The 26647-nt window shown below is 42.4% G+C and overlaps 1 protein-coding gene across 1 annotated transcript; it reads right to left on the bottom strand.

Moving 5' to 3' along the window:
- Positions 1 to 4674: 4674 nt before the first annotated feature.
- Positions 4675 to 17084, bottom strand: LOC120050000 (diphosphoinositol polyphosphate phosphohydrolase 3-beta-like). Its single transcript, XM_038996574.1, has 5 exons — positions 16678 to 17084; positions 10176 to 10286; positions 8717 to 8761; positions 8360 to 8447; positions 4675 to 7059 (listed from the first exon to the last, which is right to left on the bottom strand). The coding sequence occupies exons 1-5, from the start codon at positions 16771 to 16773 to the stop codon at positions 6851 to 6853; spliced, it is 549 nt and encodes a 182-aa protein (XP_038852502.1). The 5' UTR covers positions 16774 to 17084; the 3' UTR covers positions 4675 to 6850.
- Between the last annotated feature and the right edge of the window lie 9563 nt (positions 17085 to 26647).

Consider the following 26647-nt stretch of genomic DNA (forward strand, 5'->3'; position numbering starts at 1 on the left):
ATTGCATGAAATTTGTTATACAATTGCAAAATCTTCTCTCTGGCCCATGGCAAAATGTGTAGAATTGCAGGAAATTAACTCAAACTTTAATTTTCTCTTTGCCGTCAAGGGGGGGGGGGGGCTGCTAAAATGTTTTGCTTGCAAGGTGGGGGGGACAACTTCCCAAATTTCCCAGACCCCCAAATTGCTAGGGCCGGCACTGACTGCACTTGTGGGTTGGCAAACCACTGCGGCCCCACATGAGTGCCAAATTTATTTATTCATTTTTTGGGGGGCCCCCACCCCCATCAACATGGCCATCCCTGTTGTAGATAGCTGGTTCCCAACCTTTTTCGGTTACTGTACCACCAACTGAATTTTGCTGTGCCCGGAATAGCCCTGAAGTACCCCCTCGTGCATTTTACCAGTAGGCCTATGGTCTCTGAGTATTCTCAAGTACCCCCTGTGGATAGGCCAAGTACCCCCAGGGCTCCTAGTACCCCTGGTTGGGAACCAATTATGCAGAATTTCTGGAAAAGTTTTTTTTTTTGCCATTGTTTCCATGTACTATCCAATCATTTCTGATATACAACACCTGTATCACACCTGTCAATTGCTAATACCATTTGAATCTCACAAAGTCACACTTTATGATTTCTATACGACAGTTGGGTAGTTCTGTGTAATAATTGAATGTAATGTTTCCAAGCATGTGATGTGTGTGTTGTGTGTCAAATTGGGTAATGTGACAAATATCAAGAATATTAATGCAAATGGATAAAACAAGTATTTTATTAAACTAATGCTTATTGATGATAACACGTGTTACAGGCAAGACCATTCACCTAACTGTGTAATGGCTCTCTACATTTTAATTAAAGGAGGTGTTCCCAGTGCAGTACGGTACTAAGTATGACACAGCACTGCAGATTCTGTTGTGGGAGTTCTTCTACAGATTGGAGGAGCTGCTGCCGGTGCCCAGCTTTACACAGGTACTGATATGACTGCATCTTCATCCTATCGATTTAAATGTGAAAAATGTTGCGTTTACAGTTATGAATGAATTTAATAAATGAATAAATGGACTGAACATCGATATGTTTCCAGTGGGTAGGAGATATGGGTTGATTTGGGAGTGGACTGCACTCTCCTTTTCCATTTTAACTTTAAGTTTGCCTCTCTCACCCTCAGACAGCATCTTATCTCAGCCTTGCCTTCTCTGACCTGGAGGAGTGTGTTCAGTCTGTCTCTGACCCTGAGCACCTGAAGACACTGCTACAGCATCAAAGACACCTGGGACACCTAAACAGAGGTAGGTAGCCTTCAGGTTATCCATACTGAACAAAAATATAAATGCAACATGCAACAATTTCAAAGATTTTACTGAGTTACAGTTCATATCAGGATATCAGTCAATTGAAATAAATTCATTAGGCCCTACATCTATGGATTTCACATGACTGGGAATACAGATATGCATCTGTTGGTCACAGATACCTAAAAAAAAAGTAGGGCTGTGGATTAGAAAACCAGTCAGTATCTGGTATGACCACCATTTGCCTCATGCAGTGTGACAACTCCTTTGCATAGAGTTGATCAGGCTGTTGATTATGGCCTGTGGAACGTTGTCTCACTCCTCTTCAATGGCTGTGCGAAGTTGCTGGATATTGGCAGAAACTGGAATACGCTGTCATACATGTTGATCCAGAGCATCCCAAACGTGCTCAATGGGTGACATGTCTGCTGAGTATGCAGGCCATGGAAGAACTGAACCATTTTCAGCTTCCAGGAATTAAGTACAGATCCTTGCGACATGGGGCTGTGTATTATAATGCTGAAACATGAGGTGATGGCAGCAGATGAATGGCGATAAAATGCAATTATGTTCATTGTCCGTAGCTTATCCCTGCCCATACCCTAACCCAAGGGGGGGCAAAGTACTTCAATCTGGCCCGAGAGACATAAAAAAATATATATCGATTTTTTTTTAAAATCCATTTTATCTCCCCAAGAGGCGAGATTGAGAGCCGTGCGTCCTCCGAAACACGACCCAGCCAAGCCGCACTGCTTTTTGACACACTGCCCGATTAACCCGGAAGCACCAATGTGTCAGAGGAAACACGGTACACCTGGCGACAGTGTCAGCGTGCATGCGCCCAGCCTGCCACAGGAGTCGCTAGAGCGCAATGGGACAAGGACATCTCGGCCTGCCAAACCCTCTCCTAACCCGGACGATGCTGAGCCAATTGTGTGTGCCGCCTCATGGGTCTCCCAGTCACGGTCAGCTGTGACACAGCCTGGTATCGAACCCGGGTCTGTAGTGACGCCAAAGACCGCTGCGCCACTCAGGAGGCTCCCAAAGGGGCACATTAAATTCTCTGGCAACAGCTCTGGTGGACATTCCTGCAGTCAGCATGCCAATTGCACGCTCCTTCAAAACTTGAGACATCTATGGCGTTGTGTTGTGTGACAAAACTGCACATTTTAGAGTGGCTTTTTATTGTCCCCGGCACAAGGTGCAGCTGTGTAATGATCATTCTGTTTAATCAGTTATTGATATGCCACACCTGTTAGGTGGATGGATTATCTTGGCAAAGGAGAAATGGTCACTAACAGGGATGTTAGCTTTTTGTGCGTATGAAACATTTCTTGGATATTTTTTCGGTTCATGAAACATGGGACCAACACTACAGTCGTGGCCAAAAGTTTTGAGAATGACACAAATATTAATTTTCACAAAGTTTGCTGCCTCAGTGTCTTTAGATATTTTTGTCAGATGTTAGTATGGAATACGGAAGTATAATTACAAGCATTTCATAAGTGTCAAAGGCTTTTATTGACAATTACATGAAGTTGATGCAAAGAGTCAATATTTGCAGTGTTGACCCTTCTTTTTCAAGACCTCTGCAATCCGCTCTGGCATGCTGTCAATTAAGTTCTGGGCCACATCCTGACTGATGGCAGCCCATTCTTGCATAATCAATGCTTGGAGTTTGTCAGAATTTGTGGGTTTTTTGTTTGTCCACCCGCCTCTTGAGGATTGACCACAAGTTCTCAATGGGATTAAGGTCTGGGGAGTTTCCTGGCCATGGACCCAAAATATCGATGTTTTGTTCCCCGAGACACTTAATTATCACTTTTGCCTTATGGCAAGGTGCTCCATCATGCTGGAAAAGGCATTGTTCGTCACCAAACTGTTCCTGGATGGTTGGGAGAAGTTGCTCTCGAAGGATGTGTTGGTACCATTCTTTATTCATGGCTGTGTTCTTAGGCACAATTGTGAGTGAGCCCACTCCCTTGGCTGAGAAGCAACCCCACACATGAATGGTCTTAGGATGCTTTACTGTTGGCGTGACACAGGACTGATGGTAGCGCTCACCTTGTCTTCTCCGGACAAGCTTTTTTCCGGATGCCCCAAACAATAAAAAGGGGATTCATCAGAGAAAATCACTCTACCCCAGTCCTCAGCAGTCCAATCCCTGTACCTTTTGCAGAATATGTCTGTCCCTGATGTTTTTCCTGGAGAGAAGTGGCTTCTTTGCTGCCCTTCTTGACACCAGGCCATCCTCCAAAAGTCTTCACCTCACTGTGCGTGCAGATGCTCTCACACCTGCCTGCTGCCATTCCTGAGCAAGCACTGTACTGGTGGTGCCCCGATCCCGCAGCTGAATCAACTTTAGGAGACGGTCCTGGCGCTTGCTGGACTTTCTTGGGCGCCCCGAAGCCTTCTTCACAACAATTGAACCGCTCTCCTTGAAGTTCTTGATGATCCGATAAATGGTTGATTTAGGTGCAATCTTACTGGCAGCAATATCCTTGCCTGTGAAGCCCTTTTTGTGCAAAGCAATGATGACGGCACGTGTTTCCTTGCAGGTAACCATGTTTGACAGAGGAAGAACAATGATTCCAAGCACCACCCTCCTTTTGAAGCTTCCAGTCTGTTATTCAAACTCAATCAGCATGACAGAGTGATCTCCAGCCTTGTCCTCGTCAACACTCACACCTGTGTTAACGAGAGAATCACTGACATGATGTCAGCTGGTCCTTTTGTGGCAGGGCTGAAATGCAGTGGAAATGTTTTTGGGGGATTCAGTTTATTTGCATGGCAAAGAGGGACTTTGCAATTAATTGCAATTCATCTGATCACTCTTCATAACATTCTGGAGTATATGCAAATTGCCATCATACAAACTGAGGCAGCAGACTTTGTGAAAATTAATATTTGTGTCATTCTCAAAACATTTGGCCACGACTGTACATGTTTTGTTTATATTTTTCCTCAGTGTACATGGTAGTTACATGAGCAGACACCTTACTATAAAGCACTTTGTGATGTCTGATGTAAAAAGGGCTTTATAAGTACAATTTGATTGACTTTTTTCCAACTTAATTTTCAGTTCATTTGGGCTGCAGCCTATCATTTTTTCAACAACCTTAAAAATATTGAAGGCCAGTGAGTCTCATGCACCCCTCCTAAGTGCCCTGGAGCAGTCATCTTGTGTCTGTTTCCATGCAGCATCCTTGTGGACTTCCGCTTCTATACTGTCTTTTTATTGGAAAACGAACACAAAGTAGCACCTGACCCACCCACTAACACCCCCCTCACACAACCATGCACCAACAATGTACCAAAAGACTGGAGAAACACTGAACAAAATGAGTAGATACAGTACAGACATTACAGACAGGCTGGAGTCAAGTAATTCCCTTTTAATGAATTATTATTCCAAACAGAATAGTCTTCAATCCACTTTATCCAATTTCACTGTTCATATGATCATAAAGGAAATTCTGTTTGCATTGATAAACTAGTGAGTGCTTCAAGACACCCTAGTGAGAGAGTGCCTGGAACAAAGTTGATCAGCACACATTCACAGCAGTCCCCCACCCATTCATTATACAGGGACTGTTTAGTGTCAGTAATAAGGGACCATAGGGGTAATTCATTCAAAATAAAACTACAGCTGCTGTACACTTGCCACTTTTTTCCAGCAATAAATTTTAAAAAAGGTCCTTGCAAAACTTCCTGAATGTAGTGTACCAGTATGCATCAATCCAATCTCCATAAATTGTTATATCCATAAAAAATACAACTGGTTAAAGGTGATGACTGTCCAATCAGACAGGCCGGTGAAATCTTTTCATGCAACAGATTTTAAGAAGGGTCAATATCAAACTCACAATATATCCCACCTTCATCTTTTAACCATTTCTTCGGTTATTTACTGGCTCCTAAACACTCCCTCCCAAAAAACTGCTTTGATGAAGCATGAGCACAAATTAAAACAAGCATTATCCACAATGGCAGACCTTGGTCAAGTACACATGTAAAATACAGTGCACTTGATTTTGCTTGCCTAGTAAAATGGAACCAGTGGAATAATCCCAAAAGTACAAACTCCGCCCACCCTACAATACCTCAAGTATTTGGAAGTTGACATACTGGTATGTATTTGACAATGTCTGCCTCAGAGGGGTATTCTTGTGATAAAATGAAGGCTGGGAGTCTGGGTGAGATAGTGGTTGAGATTAAAAAGTGAAACCACTTATGTTTGTGTAATCTCCAGTAAAGCACTACAATTTACAAGTGTGTTCTCAACTATAATATCTCACATCCATGTCCATCGTAAGAACATTTCCATCTTCAGCCTAACCGCCAGTGTCGTTCCACCATAAATCTAACTTGGAAAGCACTCATTTCCATCCATTCCCTTTCTCTTTCAGACAACTTCCCTATTCGTTGTTCCATGTCATCTCATCTCTGTTCTCAGGTGGAACTGAACGGAGGACATTTTTTACCGTCACACCTTCACTACATGGTACAGCATTTTTTTTTTTTACATCATTAGAAAAACAATCGCAAATATGGAGAAGAAAAGTTAATATGGTTGCATTTCTGTTAACCAGACACATAACTCTACACTTCTCTGCAGCAAAGTATTTACATGTCCCCTGTGTGGGGCGGTTCAATCCTCATTCAGTGGTCAGACAAGATGCACAAGTGTGGATTAAGGTACATTATCTCAGCATTGAGGAGACATCATTTGTGGCAATTGAATGAAATATAGATATTATATTAAAGAGGGCCTGCCTTCAACTAGTAAAGATACTCTTATGAAGATTGACCAGATCATATATGGGGCGGGCGTTAATAATTAAATTAGTATATCAAATTATTGTTATTCATGATCATGCTAGATGGAGAAAAAAACTGATGGCAATCAAGGCAACACAATTAAAGGCAATTAAATGTGAAATGCTCCATATAAGAAATACAAAATGTGTTGTTTTTACAACTAAACTTGAAGAAGGGCACCAATTACTGAGGTGAAGGGGAGGGACAATAGTGAGCCCTTGTCTTCTGTCCACACATTATGGTACTACTTGAAGTAGATAAACAGTTGTATTTTTGAGCTGTAGTTTGTTTGTAAAGGTTAAACACCAGCCAAAAGGAATCCGACACCGTGCTAAGACATCCTTCCAGTGCTCGTCCAACTGAGGTAGCATCTCTTTGTTGTCAATACTGCGCCAGCTCCCGAGGTCCAATGACACTGCCATTTTCCATCCTATTGTCAGCCAATGACTCTTTTTCTGTGGTAGCCATGTTGTGTGATTTTCTTAATTATGGAAGAAAATAATAATACAATTGACCCCAATAGAACATTCTTAAAGAAGTTACTGAAAGGCATTCCTTAACTGAATCATCCAGACACAGTTCCAAGTATGGCTTTGGTTTGTCCAAGTATACAGTAATTTACATACATGTTGCGTGAGCCGTGACTCTGAGGATTCGTATATTCATGCAAAATGTCAGTTTTCAGTGTATCTGTACAGGTAGAAGATAGTTCATAGGCGTGGGAAGGGGCCAGTCCTATCTGCGCGAGGGGCCCAGAACAGATCCTGTGGTGGGGGGGCCGTAGCGGGGGAAGTTGTCATTAGGGGGCTGGCTGGGGAGCAGGGAGTTCCCATTAGTTGGAGAGCAGCTGAGATGAAGCCGCTTCAAGTACTCAGCGTGGTCCGGCTTGTGGTGCTGCAGGACTTTGATGGCTTCGTCCACTGTAAACCACTCCCGTTTACGACCTGCAGGGGGAGACAGACACAGAGTGTGATTCACTCCTTCTATTGACCACCAGGGGGGGCGAGTAGTGGACGTTATACACCAACCACCTGAAGGCGTCATTGTCCTGAGTAATTTTGAAATTGAATATTGTTAAGGGTTTCATAAAAGTTATTTGAACCAGAGACCTTTTGGTTACTGGCCCAAAGCGCTTAATACTTGCTAGTCGCCAAAGTTCCAGATCATGTCTTTAATACACTACCAATAACCAGTCAGCGTTCAGAACTACTGGGGTTTTCCACATTAACTTAGTGTGACATTTGCCCTTTGAGGGGTGGGGATCTTCTCACAAAGAAATGGGATCTGGATCAACCCCATGTGGCACTGTCAATAAAATATTCTGGTATCACCATACCAATCTGCAAACACGCCCAACGTTTGTCATCTAAACATTCAAAATGCCCCTATTAATTTCAGCCTACCTAAAGTCTTGTGAAGGGTGCTAATAGCCATTTTGAATACATGTTTCCAGAATAGATGTTATCAGAATATATTGATTATCTCTAACAACAGCTACAGTGTTATTGCGTGAAGATGAGGCAATAGACATGAGCTCATTTAAAGGAAAGGTCAATCACAGTGGCATGCTTTCACAACATTATTTTTGAGGAACAAGTTGTAGCCCATGTTTGGTAATCCTGTGTGTTAACAGGAATGAGGATTATTAGTGCACAGGAACAAATATTGGTGCGGTTAAGTCCGTAAACAAAAACGAAAGAAAGACTTGAGACTGATATACTGCCTACTGTAAGATCTATAAGGACTAAAAGCTCCAGCCACTCAGGAAAAAGACTGATGAAGTCTAAAGGATGTTTAATGGATTTCAGAGGTCAGGTCACATTGTTCGGTGCAGTCAGTGGTGAGTCACGGTCTGTTTGGGAAGGACTGGGATAGATGACCTGCTCAGTAATCCAATCGCACATTCACATTTTACTCTACCTTTTACCAGCTACTTTAGTCCACCTCTCCAAAGCCAGCAGGCTGGTGTAATTTAGCTGTTAGCAGCATAAGTTGAGTCCTAATCAGCCACTTTGGAATTGATGTGTTATGACTCCAAACTTTAGATTAGGTGAAGCCGGATATTATTGGACAAATATTGAACTTGTTTGTTGCTTGTTTTCTGCAATCCCAGGCCTTTTAGTCAGTGAGTGGGATTTCATTATTTAGTCTGTGAGGCCTGTTGATACTGGCAACATCCTTCCTGGAAAAACAGATTATTATACTAGACATTGAAGTCCTGATGTCATGTGACCATAAACTCACCTATGTTAACCGAGTCCTCCCATGCTTCCAATGTCTCCGTCACAGTCAATACGTAAACGTACGTTCGGTGCTTTCGGTCTTGATTCTGCTGTGAAGTTAAAAAGAAAACTACATTTCAAAATGCAGGTTGGAAGAACCTCTACCTGTGGCACCTCAAGAGAAAACAGCTGCTTTCAGAGGGTGCACATGCTTCAGGGTAGTTTGTCAACCCTTGACTAGGCATCAACCAAATCCACTCATTTTCTATTCTTGAATTTCATTCATGTGACAATTTACACTAAGATAGCAATGACAGTTTTTCAGGGAGTAAAAATGTAACTGTCTTATAATTACTGTCAGCCCAGAGTCACGCCTTACCTCAAACACACCTAGGAGACGTCCCAACTTGCCTTTCACTCCTGCCTGGTGGGGGAGAGAAGAGAGGCATTAGGGGGATGTGAGATGACAGTATTGGGCCTATGGCAATTTGACAAACCAAAACACTTGTGTTAGATTAAAAAGGAAAGTAGAGAAATCCCAATTCTTGACAATACTGTGTGGGGGTTTTAGTATGAAAACCTTCGACTGGAGTTAGGTGTGTGTGTGTGTGTGTGTGTGTGTGTGTGTGTGTGTGTGTGTGTGTGTGTGTGTGTGTGTGTGTGTGTGTGTGTGTGTGTGTGTGTGTGTGTGTGTGTGTGTGTGAGATCAGAACGTTGACCAATATAATGTGATTGAATATCACAACACAAACCCACCCAGTCCTGTTGTATATTTAGAGGTCAAAATCAGAGAGGTTACTGTTTCCAAAAAGACACATGATCCACCCCCTATTCCCCTTCCCCTTTATCAAGCTTCACAAAGAATCTGCCCATGTCCACTGGACAGACTTTAGGACCTGTGGATGTGCTGGAATCCAGCAGGGAGCCAAGTTTAGCCTGCTGACGTACCCAAGTACGTTCGGTTTCCCACCAGCTGGACCTTTGGAATACCACGAGCTCCTCAGTCACTACCCGAACCAAATCCTTCTGACCCCTTTCTCTACAAACCCACCTTGGACCCACCAAAATGTACCTCCCAATTCTGTCATGTCATAAGTGAGTTCCCGTCACTCACAATCATTGCATACATCACATCTCTCAGAGCTGAACCCTTTAGCGGTGAAGCCACTTTGGAGAGGACATGCTGTGAAGTGCCATTGAGACATCCCAGGAGATCGACAAGGTCAGTCTCATGCTACAAGGCAGGCAGTGGTGAATTATAGAGGGTGTCTCTATCTATCTCATAGTGTATATAAGAATATTTAGGGCCTACAGACATTCCTGCACGTTGCCTTTAAATGACCAATCAGGGGCCAGAGTTTGATACTCATATAGATGACATGATCACTACATGACTTGAAGCCAGAGTTTACAACTAACACATTACAATAGTCTCACCCATCACTAAAAGGCATGTTCTTTACAGACAAATCAATGAATGACCATCAGATCAATGTGTGTTTTGTGTGTGCATATAGCTATTAGTTACACACCCACTTTGTGATTCATTTAAATTTCATCATCACTGATGATTATGGTGATGATTGGATTGGATTAAAGTACAGATCCAATCATTCTGAATGTGATATTGTTTTTGTGCATCTCTGAGCGATGCTCTATCAACTCCCAGGTCATTCTTTAATTTTTATGTGCATCTGAAAAGGTTTTGCATCATATGAAAACATGAAATGACCCCGGGAATTGATAGAACATCACTCAGAGATGCACAAAAACAATATAACATTCAGAATGATTGGATCTTTCCTTTATATGATGATGATGATGACAGGTGAACTCACCTCTTCAAACACCTCTCTGACCGCTGCGCCACAGGGCTCCTCCTCCGGCTCCATCCCTCCACCTGGGACGATCCACTGGTCCGGATGCCGACTGCTGCTCACCAGCAACACCTGGAAGAGAAAACACAATAGCTCTGTGAGTCCAGCTCCACCATAGGGCCCTCTGCTCCACCACAGGGCTCTCTGCTACACCACAGGGCCCTCTGCTCCACCTTGGCTGATCGATTGACCCAGACCAGGTCCTTTTGGGCACATCGAAGCAGGTGCCTGAGCTTAAATTACACCACAGTCTGCCATGTACAACGATCCGTACAGATTGAATGAGCATGTATCTGCATTTTCATGATGCAATACACACACACATGACCTACACACACACACAAACACACACACGCGCACTCATGACCTATGGGGCTCATAGTTGCTCAGTTGTCTCTTTCACCATGCTGAGGAAACATCCAACTCAAGTCAGTCGAATACGACATACGACAGTGATGCAGCGTCAGAAGCAGCTTATGTGGCTTTCACCTTCCATCTTTTCCCCATCCAGACCCCTCTATACGGGACAAGTGTGTCAGCCTGACAACCATGTAATATCAGCTAGCAGCTCGGCTTTGACACTCCTCTGTGCTGCTCTAATGGGATTGTGGGATTGCTGGAGCAGACCCGTTGCTGTCTGAGCCAGGAGCCAGGTAGTGACAAGTCAAGTGGTCAAGAGAGGCCACACAGTGGATACGGCACGTGTCACCCTTCCACTCTGGGTCACCACGTCATGTTCCCGGACCTTAACTGAGCCGACATCTCATCAGGCTCATCCCGGGCTAAGAGGGGATGGAGGGTGGACAGGGAGTGGGACGGTTAGCTATATTTACGAGCGCCACATACAGTTGAGGGGATCCAACTGAAGCAGCGGGGTAGACCAGACTGTCTGCTTAGTACCCTACATTATAAAGCCATAAACCATGGAGATAGAATGAACCTACTAACCTATTTATAACAGACTGCTAGCGCTTCAGAATGTGAGTGTACGTGTGTGTACACAAGTGTGTGTGTGTGTGTGTGTTGGGGGGTTACTGTCTGTGTTTATATATGGGGGTGGGGCACCGCTGTGGGCCTTTTGCAAATATGTTTTTGGGGGCAAGGCTTTAAGCAGCTCAGGGATGTCACTGCATTTGACAGTGTCTACCGTGGAGTTTACAAAACAAAGCTAGCTAGACTACATCTTGCCAGTGTTATTTTTGCTTCATTTTAAGTCCTATCTTTTCTATTTCTTGCTCAAAATGTGGTTGGATATGAACTGTTACGAATTTAACTCATTCCAGGAAAGACCTAAAGCTTGTCAGCACCTCATACAAATTCATGCAATATACAAAACATTGTTCATGTCATTTATGTCAACAGCTTAGGCTAACAAGGTATGTCCCACTGAAAAATCATGGCACTGAGGAACACTCGGCACAGTGAGGAGCAAAACGCCACACCAACATATTAGATAGGTCAAAGGTCAGGTGCAGATGGAGGGGGGGGGGGCAAAGAGAATAGAGCAGCGTCTCCCAGCGAGATTCCAGTGCGTTTTGTAAGCCTGCTAAACGGGCCAGGAATCTCAGGGAGGAAATAAACACCTACTTTCTTGGAGGAGCAGCACGAGCAACACGCCTGTAGCTGTCAAATAAACCAGTCTCCCACATGCCAGCCTACGGAGGTTTGAAGTTTTAGACTGGAGTATTTTAATGCATTAGGAGAGTGGTTAGTCATAACCAAAATAGACCTATGAAGTCAACATACGGAAGTTTGCTGCCCCTTGTTTTATACCAAATACACCTACTTTCAGCCTAGTCGATATAAGAAAACAAAGCCCAACTATATGCCAATTCCAGACCACACACATTCAATACAGCTTTAACTCCTATCTAGAAATGTACAAGTAGGGAAACATCATTTGCCTAGTAATAGGCTACCCTTCAGTCCATCCAGACCAACAATAAACCGTACTTCAACTTTACCAAATGTCAACAACCCCTTAGTCTTGTAGCGACACAGTGGACTGAAAAGACACAATGTACTATAATACAGTCTCAGGGAGACACCTATTGCTGGATGAAGGCACCCATAACAGATTGCTCCTACCCTCCGGCATGAACGCTCTTCTAGTCTCTACTAGATGTCGACTGATTAATCGGAATGGCAAATTAATTAGGGCCGAATTCAAGTTTTCATAACAATCGGAAATCGGTATTTTTGGACACCGATTTTACACCTTTATTTAACTAGGCAAGTCAGTTAAGAAAACATTCTTATTTTCAATGACGGCCTAGGAACGGTGGGTTAACTGCCTTGTTCAGGGGCAGAACGACAGATTTTTACCTTGTCAGCTTGGGGATTCAATCTTGCAACCTTACGGTTAACTAGTCCAACGCTCTAACCACCTGCTTTACATTGCACTCCACGAGGAGCCTGCCTGTTACGCGAATGCAGTAAGAAGCCAAGCTAAGTTGCTAGCTAGCATTAAACTTATCTTATAAAAAACAATCAATCAATCAATCAGTCATAATCACTAGTTAACTACACATGGTTGATGATATTACTAGTTTATCTAGCGTGTCCTGCGTTGCATATAATCGATGCGGTGCGCATTCGCGAAAAAGGACTGTCGTTGCTCCAACGTGTACCTAACCATAAACATCAATGCCTTTCTTAAAATCAATACACAAGTATATACTTTTAAACCTGCATATTTAGCTAAAAGAAACCCAGGTTAGCAGGCAATATTAACCAGGTGAAATTGTGTCACTTCTCTTGCGTTCATTGCACGCAAAGTCAGGGTATATGCAACAGTTTGGGCCGCCTGGCTTGTTGCAAACTATTTTGCCAGAATTTTACGTAATTATGACATAACATTGAAGGTTGTGCAATGTAACAGGAATATTTAGACTTATGGATGCCACCCGTTAGATAAAATAAGGAACGGTTCCGTATTTCACTGAAAGAATAAACGTTTTGTTTTCGAGATTATAGTTTCCGGATTCGACCATATTAATGACCCAAGACTCGTATTTCTGTATGTTATTATGTTATAATTAAGTCTATGATTTGATAGAGCAGTCTGACTGAGCGGTGGTTGGCAGCAGCAGGCTCGTAAGCATTCATTCAAACAGCAGTTTCGTGCGTTTAGCCAGCAGCTCTTCGCAATGCTTCAAGCATTGCGCTGTTTATGACTTCAAGCCTATCAACTCCCGAGATTAGGCTGGTGTAACTGATGTGAAATGGCTAGCTAGTTAGCGGGGTGCACGCTAATAGCGTTTCAAACGTCACTCGCTCTGAGACTTGGAGTAGTTGTTCCCCTTGCTCTGCATGGGTAACGCTGCTTCGGGGGTGGCTGTTGTCGATGTGTTCCTGGTTCGAGCCCAGGTAGGAGCGAGAAGAGGGACGGAAGCTATACTGTTACACTGGCAATACTAAAGTGCCTATAAGAACATCCAATAGTCAAAGGTATATGGAATACAAATCGTATAGAGAGAAATAGTCCTATAATTCCTACAACCTAAAACTTCTTACCTGGGAATATTGAAGACTCATGTTAAAAGGAACCACCGGCTTTCATATGTTCTCATGTTCTGAGCAAGGAACTTAAACGTTAGCTTTCTTACATGGCACATATTGCACATATTGCACTTTTACTTTCTTCTCCAACACTTTGTTTTTGCATTATTTAAACCAAATTGAACATGTTTCATTATTTATTTGAGGCTAAATTGATTTTATTGATGTACTATATTAAGTTAAAATAAGTGTTCATTCAGTATTGTTGTAATTGTCATTATTACAAATACATTTTGAAAATCGGCCGATTATTCGGTATCGGCTTTTTTTGGTCATCCAATAATCGGTAACGCCGTTGAAAAATCATAATCGGTCGACCTCTAGTCTCTACTGTTGTTGGAGGCAAAATGACCCACCCACTGGCCCTGAGGGATGTAATGTTCCTGTTTTCCCTTGAAGGACTTTAAACCTTGTCACTGAACACCTGACCCAGAGGGTTCCTCTTTCTCCTTTTCCATTCCTTAAACAAAGTCTCTGACATCACACAGAGTTCCTATTAACCTACTCAGGCCCTCTCAATGGGGGGATCATGTCTAACATGTCGTGTGTGTGTGTGCGTGTGTGTGTGGGGGGTGCAGGAGAAGCTACATTTTTGTTCCATCTCCACAAAGGGGACTGAGATTTGATTGCTGAGATCTAACCAAAGCAGGTTGAGACAAGGTCTTCAGATACAGATAGGCCACAATCCTTCAGGGATTCAACAGCATGGGATTGGCACAAAGAGGTGGCATTGGCAAAGACAGTATTGGCCACGCAGGAGCCACAGAGGCTTTTCTCCTGTTCAGCCTTAATGAGTGCATGCAAGTATGACAGAGTAGCTGGACAGTCCCAGAGCAAACTCTGTAAATATGTTCCTGGGGATGGGCTCTATACATTACAACCGCTCAGTAACAGTTGAACAGACACAGGCGAAGCATTTCTTGACCTAACAATACCCTTGACCAGAGACACAGGTGGGTGATTGAAGATGGTCTCCATTTGTTCCACCACAGGTATCTTAAATATTAAAACAAGCTAAGATATTACACCCAGGTTGACTTGTTTTATAGCATTACATATGAAATGTCAGCAACAAGATTGTATGTGTAGGTAATTACTAATGTTAATAAATACTTCCCAAGTAAAAATCAAAAGGGAGATTGGGACGCAGCATTGAGACTGAGATTGGGCAGTCTCATTAATATAACTCAGTGAGAAAGCCTTCCAGCTGCTCTACCACAATGCAATGTGCCTTTGGCACGGACACACTGACACACAGCAAACTGATATATCTCTATTCCTTGTTCCTGAAAGAACCGGCTGAGGGAGAGAACAAGGCCCCCACAGTCTTAAGGGACAACAGTTTCTCCCTCAAGCCATATATATATATATCTCGTACAAATACTTGAGTGCTCTGATAGAGTTCTTAATGACAGACAGATAAAGTCTGCAGCTTATACATTGCATAACAGTGGTGCAGGGAAGTCAGAGGCTGCAGTGTCTTGAACTGTCTGATACAAATTTGGATTTCTATCAGACAGTACAAATCCAAATGTAGGAGCTGTTCATAAACAAGGCGTGTGGCTCAGTAAGAAATTAAAAGCATCGCCACTTTTACATTAATGACCAACCTTAAGTCTTCTCGACTTTAGTTCATGCACTGAAAAATGACATCATTTGCTTACTAAGTCTCCTATGACAACAAATCAAATCAATCAAATTGTATTTGTCACATGCGCAGAATACAACTGGTGTAGACTTTACCGTGAAATGAAATAGTAACACATAACAATGGAATAGGTCCTTAGATTTTGGTTATGATAAAGTGGGCCTATTTAACTTGTTACGGTAGTAGGTCTAAGTCATATCTGTATAAATGGTAGCTTTAAACAATTAAATAGATCTTGGCAGAAACAATTGGAGCATGCTATATTGACTGAAATGACACATGCACAACAATATAGCCTATTTCATGGAAATAATTGCTTCCCATTTAATAAAATGTTTTTTAAAAATGTGTGGAACGAGTCCTATATGTTGTTGTAATTTCGGGGAAATTGACTTGGGTAGATAGTCCATTTTGTTAAAACATAGACTGTGGACGCTTGCATCATGGTGGTGCGTAGGCTATCACCGTGAAGCCCGTTAAAACCCCAAAACTATTACGAGGAATATGTCTAGGACTACAGCAATTTGTTAAAGATATTCTCTCAAACCAGAAATATAAAAACAAAGCATTGATTGAGACTACTTTTCAGTAGGCTACCTTTGGTTTCAGCCTAGGATACTGAAACCGTCTTACAAAATGGCCACTTCATCAATAACGCATTTTCATTTCAATTTTATGAGGCAGCAGAGATTATAACGTGTAAAATGATAACGGTGATATTGTTACTATTAGTATTTAAACTCGTATGCATTGGTACAGTGGTATCGTCATACAATGTAGCAATGGCTGGACTGATGTCCCGCCCGTCAAATGAAACATGCAACAGAGCGCCTCGCCCCCCTCGCTTTGCTCTCAAACTAGCCCAAACTGGATAGCCGCGGGCAGTCACACAACACCACTAAGGATGTATTACTAAAGCTATGGAACGTAGGCCAATAAAAGGCGTATAAATATACTATAACACTCCTGTTTTTTTTGTTTAACATCAAGCCTACATCTCTGATCATTAGGTTTTAAAAACCCGCCGAAGCATTTCTTTCAGACACCGCAAGACAGCCCCCGCACATCGACATTTTCTGATGAATTAAGTGGTAAAACCAAAATGAAAACCTATTTAAGTCTATTACAATAGGCAATTATAGATAAAATATTAACAAGTGTAGGATATAGCCGAGAACAGTGGGTTGGTTTAAAGACAGGACAGTATCGGTCCCCTGAACTGTCAATGATAAATATAACCATCTAACGTTATACCTCTTCTTCACGGTCGTTCTTGAAGCACAAGCATGCCGCTCGTTTCTTGAAGCCCTCGCCATCATAAGTTCTGGTCTGGTTCGGCTTGAACTTCATTATGTAGGTTACTACTCTCCTCACCGGGCAGGCAACGAAATCCAGAAAATGAACGAACGAAGAGTGAGTCACCAAACCAAGGTTCTAGATGGCGAAGAGAAAACTGGCATATGTGTATCACTGAGGTCCAATAACGCGATATACCGGCAAACTACCCATCGACGGTGTATTTTCCCATTCACTCCAATTGCGTTTAGTGCGGTTTTGTCAGGGAATTCCCTCCGTGATGTTGGGTTAATGGATGCAGTTCAGTCCCCCATACCCTCCACTTCTATGTGCAATCTCTTATTTAAGTAGAGATTGTCAATACTGTATCCTCCTCCGAAGTCCTCCCACCTTAGGTAGTAGACTACAAGGTAGGCTTTGCGCAGTCGCTGACTGTCAATAGACAGAAGGCAACTGTTACGCACGTCACCATACGTCTGATGAGGATAGGATAAAAATGTAGGAAAAATCTAGCTGTGATTGAACATCTATGCAGTGCTCACTCCGTCTGACTTTATGCTTTCTTGAAAAGTAGCCTGTCCTGTTTGTTCCATAGGCCCACCCATATGAATAAGCAATCTAGAAAAATAGTAAGGTTACAATTTTTAACCCTTAAGCCTATAACTTCATCAGAGTATTTTCTCAATATAAAATGTAATGTGACATTTTGCCCTGAAATGTCAGTAGCCAAGGTCTTTAAAAGACTACTCCACTGTTAACCACTGTCTTGGGATTGGGGGTGGTGGAAAAGAGGGTTTCTGACCTTCCACTTTTTCTTTATTCACATCAGAAAAATTAAAAAAAGAATTTCACAAATAAAGCACTGTCAATTTTATAGCCTACCTTAGCTACTCTGTGATGACTATTCATGCTATTGACTGAAAGCAAGTTGGGGATATAGGCCTAGTCTAGGTTTGTTCTGTTTATAGCCTATAAAGGAAGGTGGGCCTACTTGAAGATGTCTAGTTTTGTGTGTTAATGTATAGCTTTTATGCTATATAAGACAGGTCACACCTACCTTCCCCTCATAGAAAAAGGTTCTATATAGAACCTTTTGGGGGTTCCATAGATGAAGCAAGCGATATAACCCTTCTTTTTTAAGTGTATACACATACCAAAGACATTCTGTATAGGAGTTCCTCTATCTTAGTCACTGCATTTCACTGTTAGTCTACAGCTGTTGTTTACGAAGCATGTGACAAGTATTTGCTGAGGGTGTTGTCAAAGTAGAAAACAGTTTATTATTGAGCCAATGTTTTAGCAACTGTAAATGCGACTATGTTTTGTTACTTACTGAAACTAGTATTGCATAGCAGTAGAGAAATTGTACAGACTATACATTCAACAACATCTCTACCGGAACCTGAATATTATATTTGTCATTACTGGTATAGGGATCCTTTAGTTGGTATTAAAATACAAAGTCTCCTGTTTTTTCCTCTGCAGAATCTATTATCAATGTTTCGGTAAGAGACCTTTGTCAAGACAAAGTGAGATTCACACAAACATCCACATATATGGTATATATACACACCTCTGAGTTCATTCATTGCACCTGTGCTTTGGTGCTGTAACTCTCTGCACCATAAGCGAGAAAAGCATGTAATTGTAAGTGTTAACCCTTCACCTCTAAAGGTTTTGAAATACCAGTAAGGTCAGTGTAGTCATCTGTCAACCTGTGTTCTCGTCAAAATTGGAATTCGATGACTGAATCAAAAGAGCTGTTAACTTGATTTACTTTTCTAACTGGATGCCAGCAGGACAAGCATCCTACCTCACACTCTTCATCAAAGAGATTGTCACTCACAGAGTATCAGAGTTTTGGAACAGACAACCAGTGTATCATGATGTGATTGTTTTTAAGAGAGGATGGACTGAACTTAAAGAGAGAAAAATTGATTAGGTCATGGGGTGAGATAGCCTGCTTTTTCTTAACATAATTGATCGTTACAGTTTGAAATGACTAATCAAAATCTTATCAGAGTCTTACGTCAGATAGCGCAATGATTCCGCCTGCACTGAGCGACGAGCGTTGTGTAGGAGTGACGAAAGGCAATGGGGTAGCCTTTGATGTGTAAAAATCTCATATAAGCGGAATTGCAAAGATGTCAGACTGTGTTGTGGAACACCAAAATAACATATGCCTCGATGCTATCTTCCCTGTCTCAATGGATCTCTACCATCTACCTTCTTTCCATAACTTGAATTGGTCTCTAAAATCCCTTTTACCAAAATAATAACTTATTTCTACCTCCTTCTCTTACACAAAGTACTGTATATCTCTGTCAATATCTTAGAATAGACAGGGTCTCAAAAGTCAACACTCCCAAAGAATAGACCTGCAGAAACTTCTATACAAAAAGTCAATATCGTCATCTAACCCAAAAGCAGTCATCTACAGCATCATCTTGCCCAAAGTAGAAAGGATATCAACAGCCCATAATATTAGCTGCAGTCCAAGTGAGAGGGAGAAGGGGGATTTGATTTCACATGCTTTAAGGATGACAGAAAGATGTGTATGAAGTCACCAGATTTGAACCTCTGCTCATTCCTGTAACCATTCTAATGATAGAGCCGCAGTCTAACACATTTGTTCTCTGCCATCGCCAAGGCAATCTCAAAACACACACAGCTAGGCTAATCCGACTGTTCTTCATCTATTCTGTCACTTTCCTCGTTTGCTAATGATCCACTCTCTCAGCACAGCCGGCTCGGATTGCCCTATGTGCCAAGTAGAGTTTGAGATGATCAAGTCACTTGCTGTAAGTCCCTTTTAGACAGTATTAAAGGGGAGGTGCTTTGGTCTTTGGTCTCCCAGAATCATGAGGGCATGGCCCATTGCCAGTTAATTCTAAGAGCAGCAAGCTCTTGAGCGGCAATAGCACAGCCCCCACCACGACCCATAAACCTTTCCCTAAAATGTCATATTAGGATATTTATATATGGCTTGTTGAGCAGCATGGGTGTAATGTATAGGTCACTATTACTGCCTGGATGGGTTTAGCGAAAGCTAATGGTCCTGCAAGGATAATTTATCCTATATCACACATCCACACTCTCTCTCACACACGCAGGCACGCACACACACACGCAAGCACAAAAACACAAACAACTGCTGCAACCAGACTCTTATTTACTATTGCTAATACTGCTAAATTTAAACACTTGTCCCCCAATGCTCCCTTCTCTAATAAATGTGTAAATGTTGGACTATAAATTGTGCCTTCCTGTATTATACTTATGCTAAAATGTCTATTATATTCTACTGAGTCATTTACTTTATGTTCCTATTCTCATCTTCTATTATTTATTATTGTTGTTGATTGTCGAGAAGGAAACTGCAAGTAAGCATTTTATTGGACAGTGTTACCATGTGTATCCTCTACATACGACTAATAAAAACGTCAAACTTGAAATTGAAACTATATATCATGCGTACATCTAGATATTTGAAGTGTGTGTAATGTGAAATACTACCACCATTACTACAAAGAATATTAATAGTAATCCAAATGTAATTGTTATATCGGTTCTTTAAAATATTTTTACATGTTTTAATGTTGAGACCAATGTGTTTTTTCTCTCTAGAGAAATCAAATCAAATCCAATTTTATTTGTTACAAGCGCCGAATACAACCTTACAGTGAAATGCTTACTTACAAGCCCTTAACCAACAATGCAGTTTAAAAAAAATAAGAATAAGAAATAAAAGTAACAAATAATTAAAGAGCAGTAGTAAAATAGCAAGAGCGAGGCTATTCCTGAGCAATAATAGGTATCCATCCACCTGTTGCCAGTTTTTCTTGATGTCATACTCTGACAGTGTGTCCTCATTGAGAGACAAATAACAGATGATGAAGTGAACTCTGACCGTCTGCTTCGACGGCCATGATGGATCTAATGTTGCTGTTGTCACTATTGAATATATAACTCCCCTCTATCTGTGTGAAACAGAATCCTCTGCCTCCATATCAGTATTTACCAATGAATGATCAGTGACCCAAAAATAGAACCACAAAGAGCAAAATCATGCAGCGTCATTCTAGGTTACCTTGTAAGGCTTTTTTGAAGCCTTTATAAGCATTACATGAAACATTTGTACACATGTACTCACAGTAATTGTCATAACTGATCACCAGGAAACCTGGTAGATATACTATACCCAACCAAACAAATGGCTGTTGGCTTAATTTGATATCTATTGTATTTCTTCCCTGACCCTCAGGTCAATAGTACATTGCCCTCTGACCCTAACCCTATAAATTGAAGGGTCAAACAAGCAAACAAACAAAATGATAGCATTAGGGCATGTCACAATGTGAAGGAAACAGAGCAACTATTGTGACAGGGAATGAGGCCATAAGTAAACACAGCTTTCACAATTATTATATCATCACAATAACCTGCTCTTAAAGACATAATACTAACAATGGGTGTTTATCACGGCCAGGTCTTTCTCATGGCCTTTCATTAGGATAGGGAAAACATCACTTAGACACAGACCACCTGACATTATAAGCTACGCTATTATAGGGTTGTGTGTGTGTCTCTCTGTGTGGGTATGTGTGTGTTTGTGTGCCTCACTGCCTCTCTGTGGGTGTCCCTGGGTGGGTGGGTGGGTGGGTGGGTGGGTGGGTGGGTGGGTAGGTAGGTAGGTAGGTAGGTAGGTAGGTAGGTAGGTAGGTAGGTAGGTAGGTAGGTAGGTAGGTAGGTAGGTAGGTAGGTAGGTAGGTAGGTAGGTAGATGAGAGTGAGTGAGTGAGTGAGTGAGTGAGTGAGTGAGTGAGTGAGTGAGTGAGTGAGTGAGTGAGTGAGTGAGTGAGTGAGTGAGTGAGTGAGTGAGTGAGTGAGTGAGTGAGTGAGTGAGTGAGTGAGTGAGTGAGTGAGTGAGTGAGTGAGTGAGAGTGTGTGTGTGTGTGTAATGGTATTATATTACCAACTACAGTTACCTATAGACCTGTTTCACCTCCCCATGAGGAAAACAATCTAGTCCTCCGTTGTGTTGCACTCACGATGATAGCACTGTCTCCTTGAGCTGGAACAAACATGGACATGCTGTAATCATGGGAAGAACAGTGTGCTGAGACATAAACAAGGCCAGGGAGCGACAGTGTAATTGCTAGATTGTGGGAAAGTTCTCTTAATCAAAATACACAGCATCGATATTGTGGAGAACAGTCTGACCTCCTCCAGGTATTTTGCAAGGAAGACAAATGCAGTTCACTTCATTCTTTGAATGGGCATTGGGTTAATATGTGTTTTATCATACTTAGGGCTTCTGAAGTAGACTGAACTGAAAAAGCAACCTTCATGGTGTGGTGCCTTGAGGAGTAGAAACTTAACGGGTAACTTTAGACATGTAGTCAGCCTGGAACGCTCATGCTGGGGGAGTCTACTAAGCTATATGGATTTTTTTAAAGAAGGCTCCTTTAAGGCTCCTTGAAGTATAAAAAAATGTTTGATGAAAAAAATGTTTAGGCCTTACAGCTATTAGCCCATACAAACGCATTGAATAACAGATTCCCTGCATGGAACAACAGATAGCCCCCCCCCCAAAAAAAATCGAAGGAAGTTTGTTCTGAAGTGTCTGTCCTATATCTGAAAGATACCCCTTATTTTTGGCACGAAACATTCTCCATATATACTTCAATATTTCAACTGGTACCGGGGTCCTTCAGACGAGTCTTGTGAGGCCTGTGGGTGTCCTACAGCAAACTGAAATGTACAGTACGTGTTCGTGAGATCATAATAGTTTGTACGCCAAACCGTTTGGACTCTACAGAAGATTTTGTGAGAAGACCGATTTTCGGTATGTCTCACGGTCTGACAAACACCACTCTAGCTCTGTCACCTTTCACCGCAGATGCGGAAGTGCGAAATCAGCAGATAGAGACGCATCCAATGCAAAAAAACAGATCTCTCTTAAAGTAACAGATTTTATGGGAATTTTTTATTACGCTAATTATATTTCTGCGGGGGCTCGAACATCGACTCTATGGTGTTTTAAGGGTGTGGCTCACAGCTCAGTCAGCCACCACACCATGGGTTACGTCCCCATAATCTCTCCTTCCTCCTCATTTGTGCACTCATTCACTGTTCTCCACAAGTTTAAAAGCATTGGATTGGTGTAGGCATGGGCTAGAGGAGTTTACATTCAACAGTAATTTCCTTTCAAATCCACGAAAGGAAGTGAATAAGTCCACACTTTGGGAGAAAGGAGATGTTATTTGGACACAACCCATTATCAGTGGCTGCCTCCTTCATTTTGAGCAGTGTATACCAACTCCAGTCCTCCAGTACCACCAACAGCACAGATTTCTGTTGTAGCCACAGACAAACTCACCTTTCAACTCATTGAGGGCTTGATGATTAGTTGACAAGTTGATCAGGTGTGCTCACAAAAAATGTGAGCTGTTGAGGGTACTAGAGGACAAGTCGGGAAAAACTGATTTAGAGGAGAGGACTGAGAGTAGGTAGCTCTGTTTGAACATTTACGTTTTATTCATTATTGATTCTTTAGGTTGTAAACTTCGTAGGCAATAAAGCTATTTTGTTTTGAATGTACCCTGTCTCATGAGCCTCTGTAGTGGAAGCATAGATCTGGTCAGTGGAAGCACTTCTCTCCCCGTGCTGACACAATGGCTTTAACCTGGCTTTATAGCCTTAAAAAAATCAAACTAAACAGAAATGAGTTTCAATCTATGACAAATTTTACCACGAATAACACTAACCAGAATGACACATCAAATGTAACTGCAGAGGGGGTTTAGACGGACAGTGGAATCTTGAGCAGTTTATATTAGAGCGCAGTACACTGTGGCTAAAAGCCTGAGTGAACAGATGATACACCTGAAGGACAGCATCATCCATCTAAGAGTAATATTTTCCACCATTGTGACTCAATTTGACCTCGGTACGGAGTGCTCTCAAGGGGACTGTCTGCAGGCCTGCCTGCCTGGCCGGCCACAGAACTCGCAAGATGAAGAGATGACAATATAAGAGGCTCCATGACATGAATTGTAGCCCTCCCTCTAGTGTTCAGAGTACCTTGCTACTTATGTAATGCCCCATTCATAAATCAACATCAGCCTGCTGGGAAATGAGATGCGGACTCAATTCTGGATTTGGAAGTGTAAAAGGGGTCCTTGCTATCTGGAATCCTTGGGACATCCTTACCCTATTGAAATTGGCATTTTAAATGGTTAAGGTAAGGGTAAAGGTTAGGATTAGGGTTCGGCAAGGGTTATGATTAAGGTTAGGGGTTATGGTTTAGGACGGGGACTTCCCAAGGATACCGGATAGCACTAACCGTGTTAAAATGGGCAGTCGGAAAACAGGAATTCACCGCAGTTTGTAAATCTGTCTTGCTCCCAACATATCCTAGCATTGGTTGTGTGTTGCTAGCAATTAGCTAAGAGTCATACTAATTTCTCTCCACTTTTAAAGCAGATTATTCCTCCTCTGTTGACATTGTTGGGCAATGTCACCCATACTAGCTACCTAATCTCTGTCCTCTGACACTTGTGGACTGGGTTTGGGTGTTCCTCAAGCACTGATATACAACATATTCAAATTGTGTCATATAGCTATTATCTAAATCACTCACAAAGCTCACCTACTGAGTAATATTTTATTCCAATAGATGTCACAACACTTTGACCCTAAATGCCCAACCCATGCAATCAGTAAGTCTAGATGAAATAAAGTAATCAATTCTATTTGAATGTAACAGGAAAGGTAACTCATCACTGCCACAGTTGTTATGATGTACAGTTGAAGTCGAAAGTTTACATACATCTCAGCCAAATACATTTACTCAGTTTTTCACAATTCCTGACATTTAATCCTAGTAAAAATTCCTTGTCGTAGGTCAGTTAGGATCACCACTTTATTTTAAGAATGTGAAATTTCAGAATAATAGTAGAGAGAATTTATTTATTTCAGCTTTTATTTCTTTCATCACATTCCCAGTGGGTCAGAAGTTTACATACACTCAATTAGTATTTGGTAGCATTGCCTTTAAATTGTTTAACTTGGGTCAAACGTTTCGGGTAGCCTTCCACAAGCTTCCCACAATAAGTTGGGTCAATTTTGGCCCATTCCTCCTGACAGACCTGGTGTAACTGAGTCAGGTTTGTAGGTTCTATAAAAAACCCACGGTTCTATAAAAAACCCTTTAAGTTTGTCAAAGACCTCTTCGCAAAGGGAAAGTGCGGAATCCTAAAAACTCCAAAGCCAGAACTGGAAGAACATCTGGAAAAGGTCCACCAGGACACGAAAAGGCATGAGCAGATAATCATCCCACATGACATCCCACCTATTCAACCACCAGAATTCAATCTGGACACTGACCCTCCAAAATGGAAGGAAGTAGAGAACGTTGTCCGACGAGCAAGAGCGGCCTCGGCTCCTGGGCCTAATGGAGTACCATATAAGCTCTACAAGAACGCCCCGGATGTTCTACGCTTTCTTTGGAGGCTCATGAGGATAGTGTGGCAGAAGGAAATAATACCAAAGGCATGGCGAAGGGCTGGTGGTGTGCTAATCCCGAAAGAGAAGGATGCGACAGACATCAGTCAATTCCGACCAATCTCCCTTCTCAACGTCGAAGGGAAGATCTTTTTCAGTATAATAGCACAGAGGCTGTCCACTTACCTGGAAAGGAACAAGTACATTGATACATCTGTACAGAAAGCAGGCATTCCTGGTTTCTCTGGTTGCCTGGAACATACTAGTATGATTTGGCACCAGATCCAAACAGCTAAGAAAGACAAGAGAGACCTCTATGTCATCTTCCTCGACCTGGCCAATGCCTTTGGCTCAGTTCCCCATGAACTCCTCTGGGAATCCTTCAACTTTTTCCACGTACCAGAACCCATCACTACACTGGTAAAGGCCTATTTCCAAGACCTGCAATTGTGTTTCACAACACCTGACTTCACAACAACATGGCAGCGCTTGGAAGTGGGCACAATGGCAGGCTGTACAATTTCACCTCTGGCCTTCACTATGGCCATGGAAGTCATCATCAGGGCATCGAGATGGGTGGTCGGCGGTGAGAGAACTAAGGAAGGGCTCCGTCTCCCACCTATCCGAGCATACATGGATGACATGACTACACTGACCACCACTGCAGCATGCACCAGGCGGCTACTTGCAAAACTGCAGGATAACATCAAGTGGGCCCGGATGAAAATCAAGCCAAGCAAATCTCGAAGCATCTCCATAGTCAAGGGACAGCTTAAAGATGTGAGGTTCTGCATTGGAGATGACCCGATACCAACGGTGTCTGAGCAACCCGTCAAGAGCCTGGGTAGATGGTACAACGAAAGCCTCCGAGATAAAGATCAAGTGCAGCAAGTAAGACAGGACATCGCCGACGGACTTGAGAACATCAACAAGACCCTATTGCCTGGGAAGCTCAAACTTTGGTGCCTACAGTTTGGACTTCTCCCCCGGGTAATGTGGCCACTCACCGTCTATGAGGTCCCAATAACAACAGTGGAGAAGATGGAGCGAACCATTACCTCATACGTGAAGAAATGGCTGGGTGTCCCACGATGCCTGAGTAACATCGGCCTCTATGGCAAAGGGGTCCTTGAACTACCTCTTACAAGTCTAACGGAGGAGTACAAGTGCTCTAAAGTAAGACTTCAGATGACATTGAAGGACTCCAAAGACCAGACCATTAGCAAGGCTGCACCTCCCCTACAAACTGGACGGAAATGGACATCATCCAAGGCTGTGCAGCAAGCAACATCAGCCCTGAGACACCAATACATTGTGGGGAATATCCAGCATGGAAGAGGAGGCTTTGGCCTGGCAGCAAGCAAACCAACGTTCCATAAGGCAACAACATCTGAACGCAGGAAGCTGGTGGTCGAGGAGGT

The sequence above is a fragment of the Salvelinus namaycush genome, chromosome 6, assembly GCF_016432855.1.
Source record: "Salvelinus namaycush isolate Seneca chromosome 6, SaNama_1.0, whole genome shotgun sequence".
NCBI lineage: Eukaryota > Metazoa > Chordata > Actinopteri > Salmoniformes > Salmonidae > Salvelinus > Salvelinus namaycush.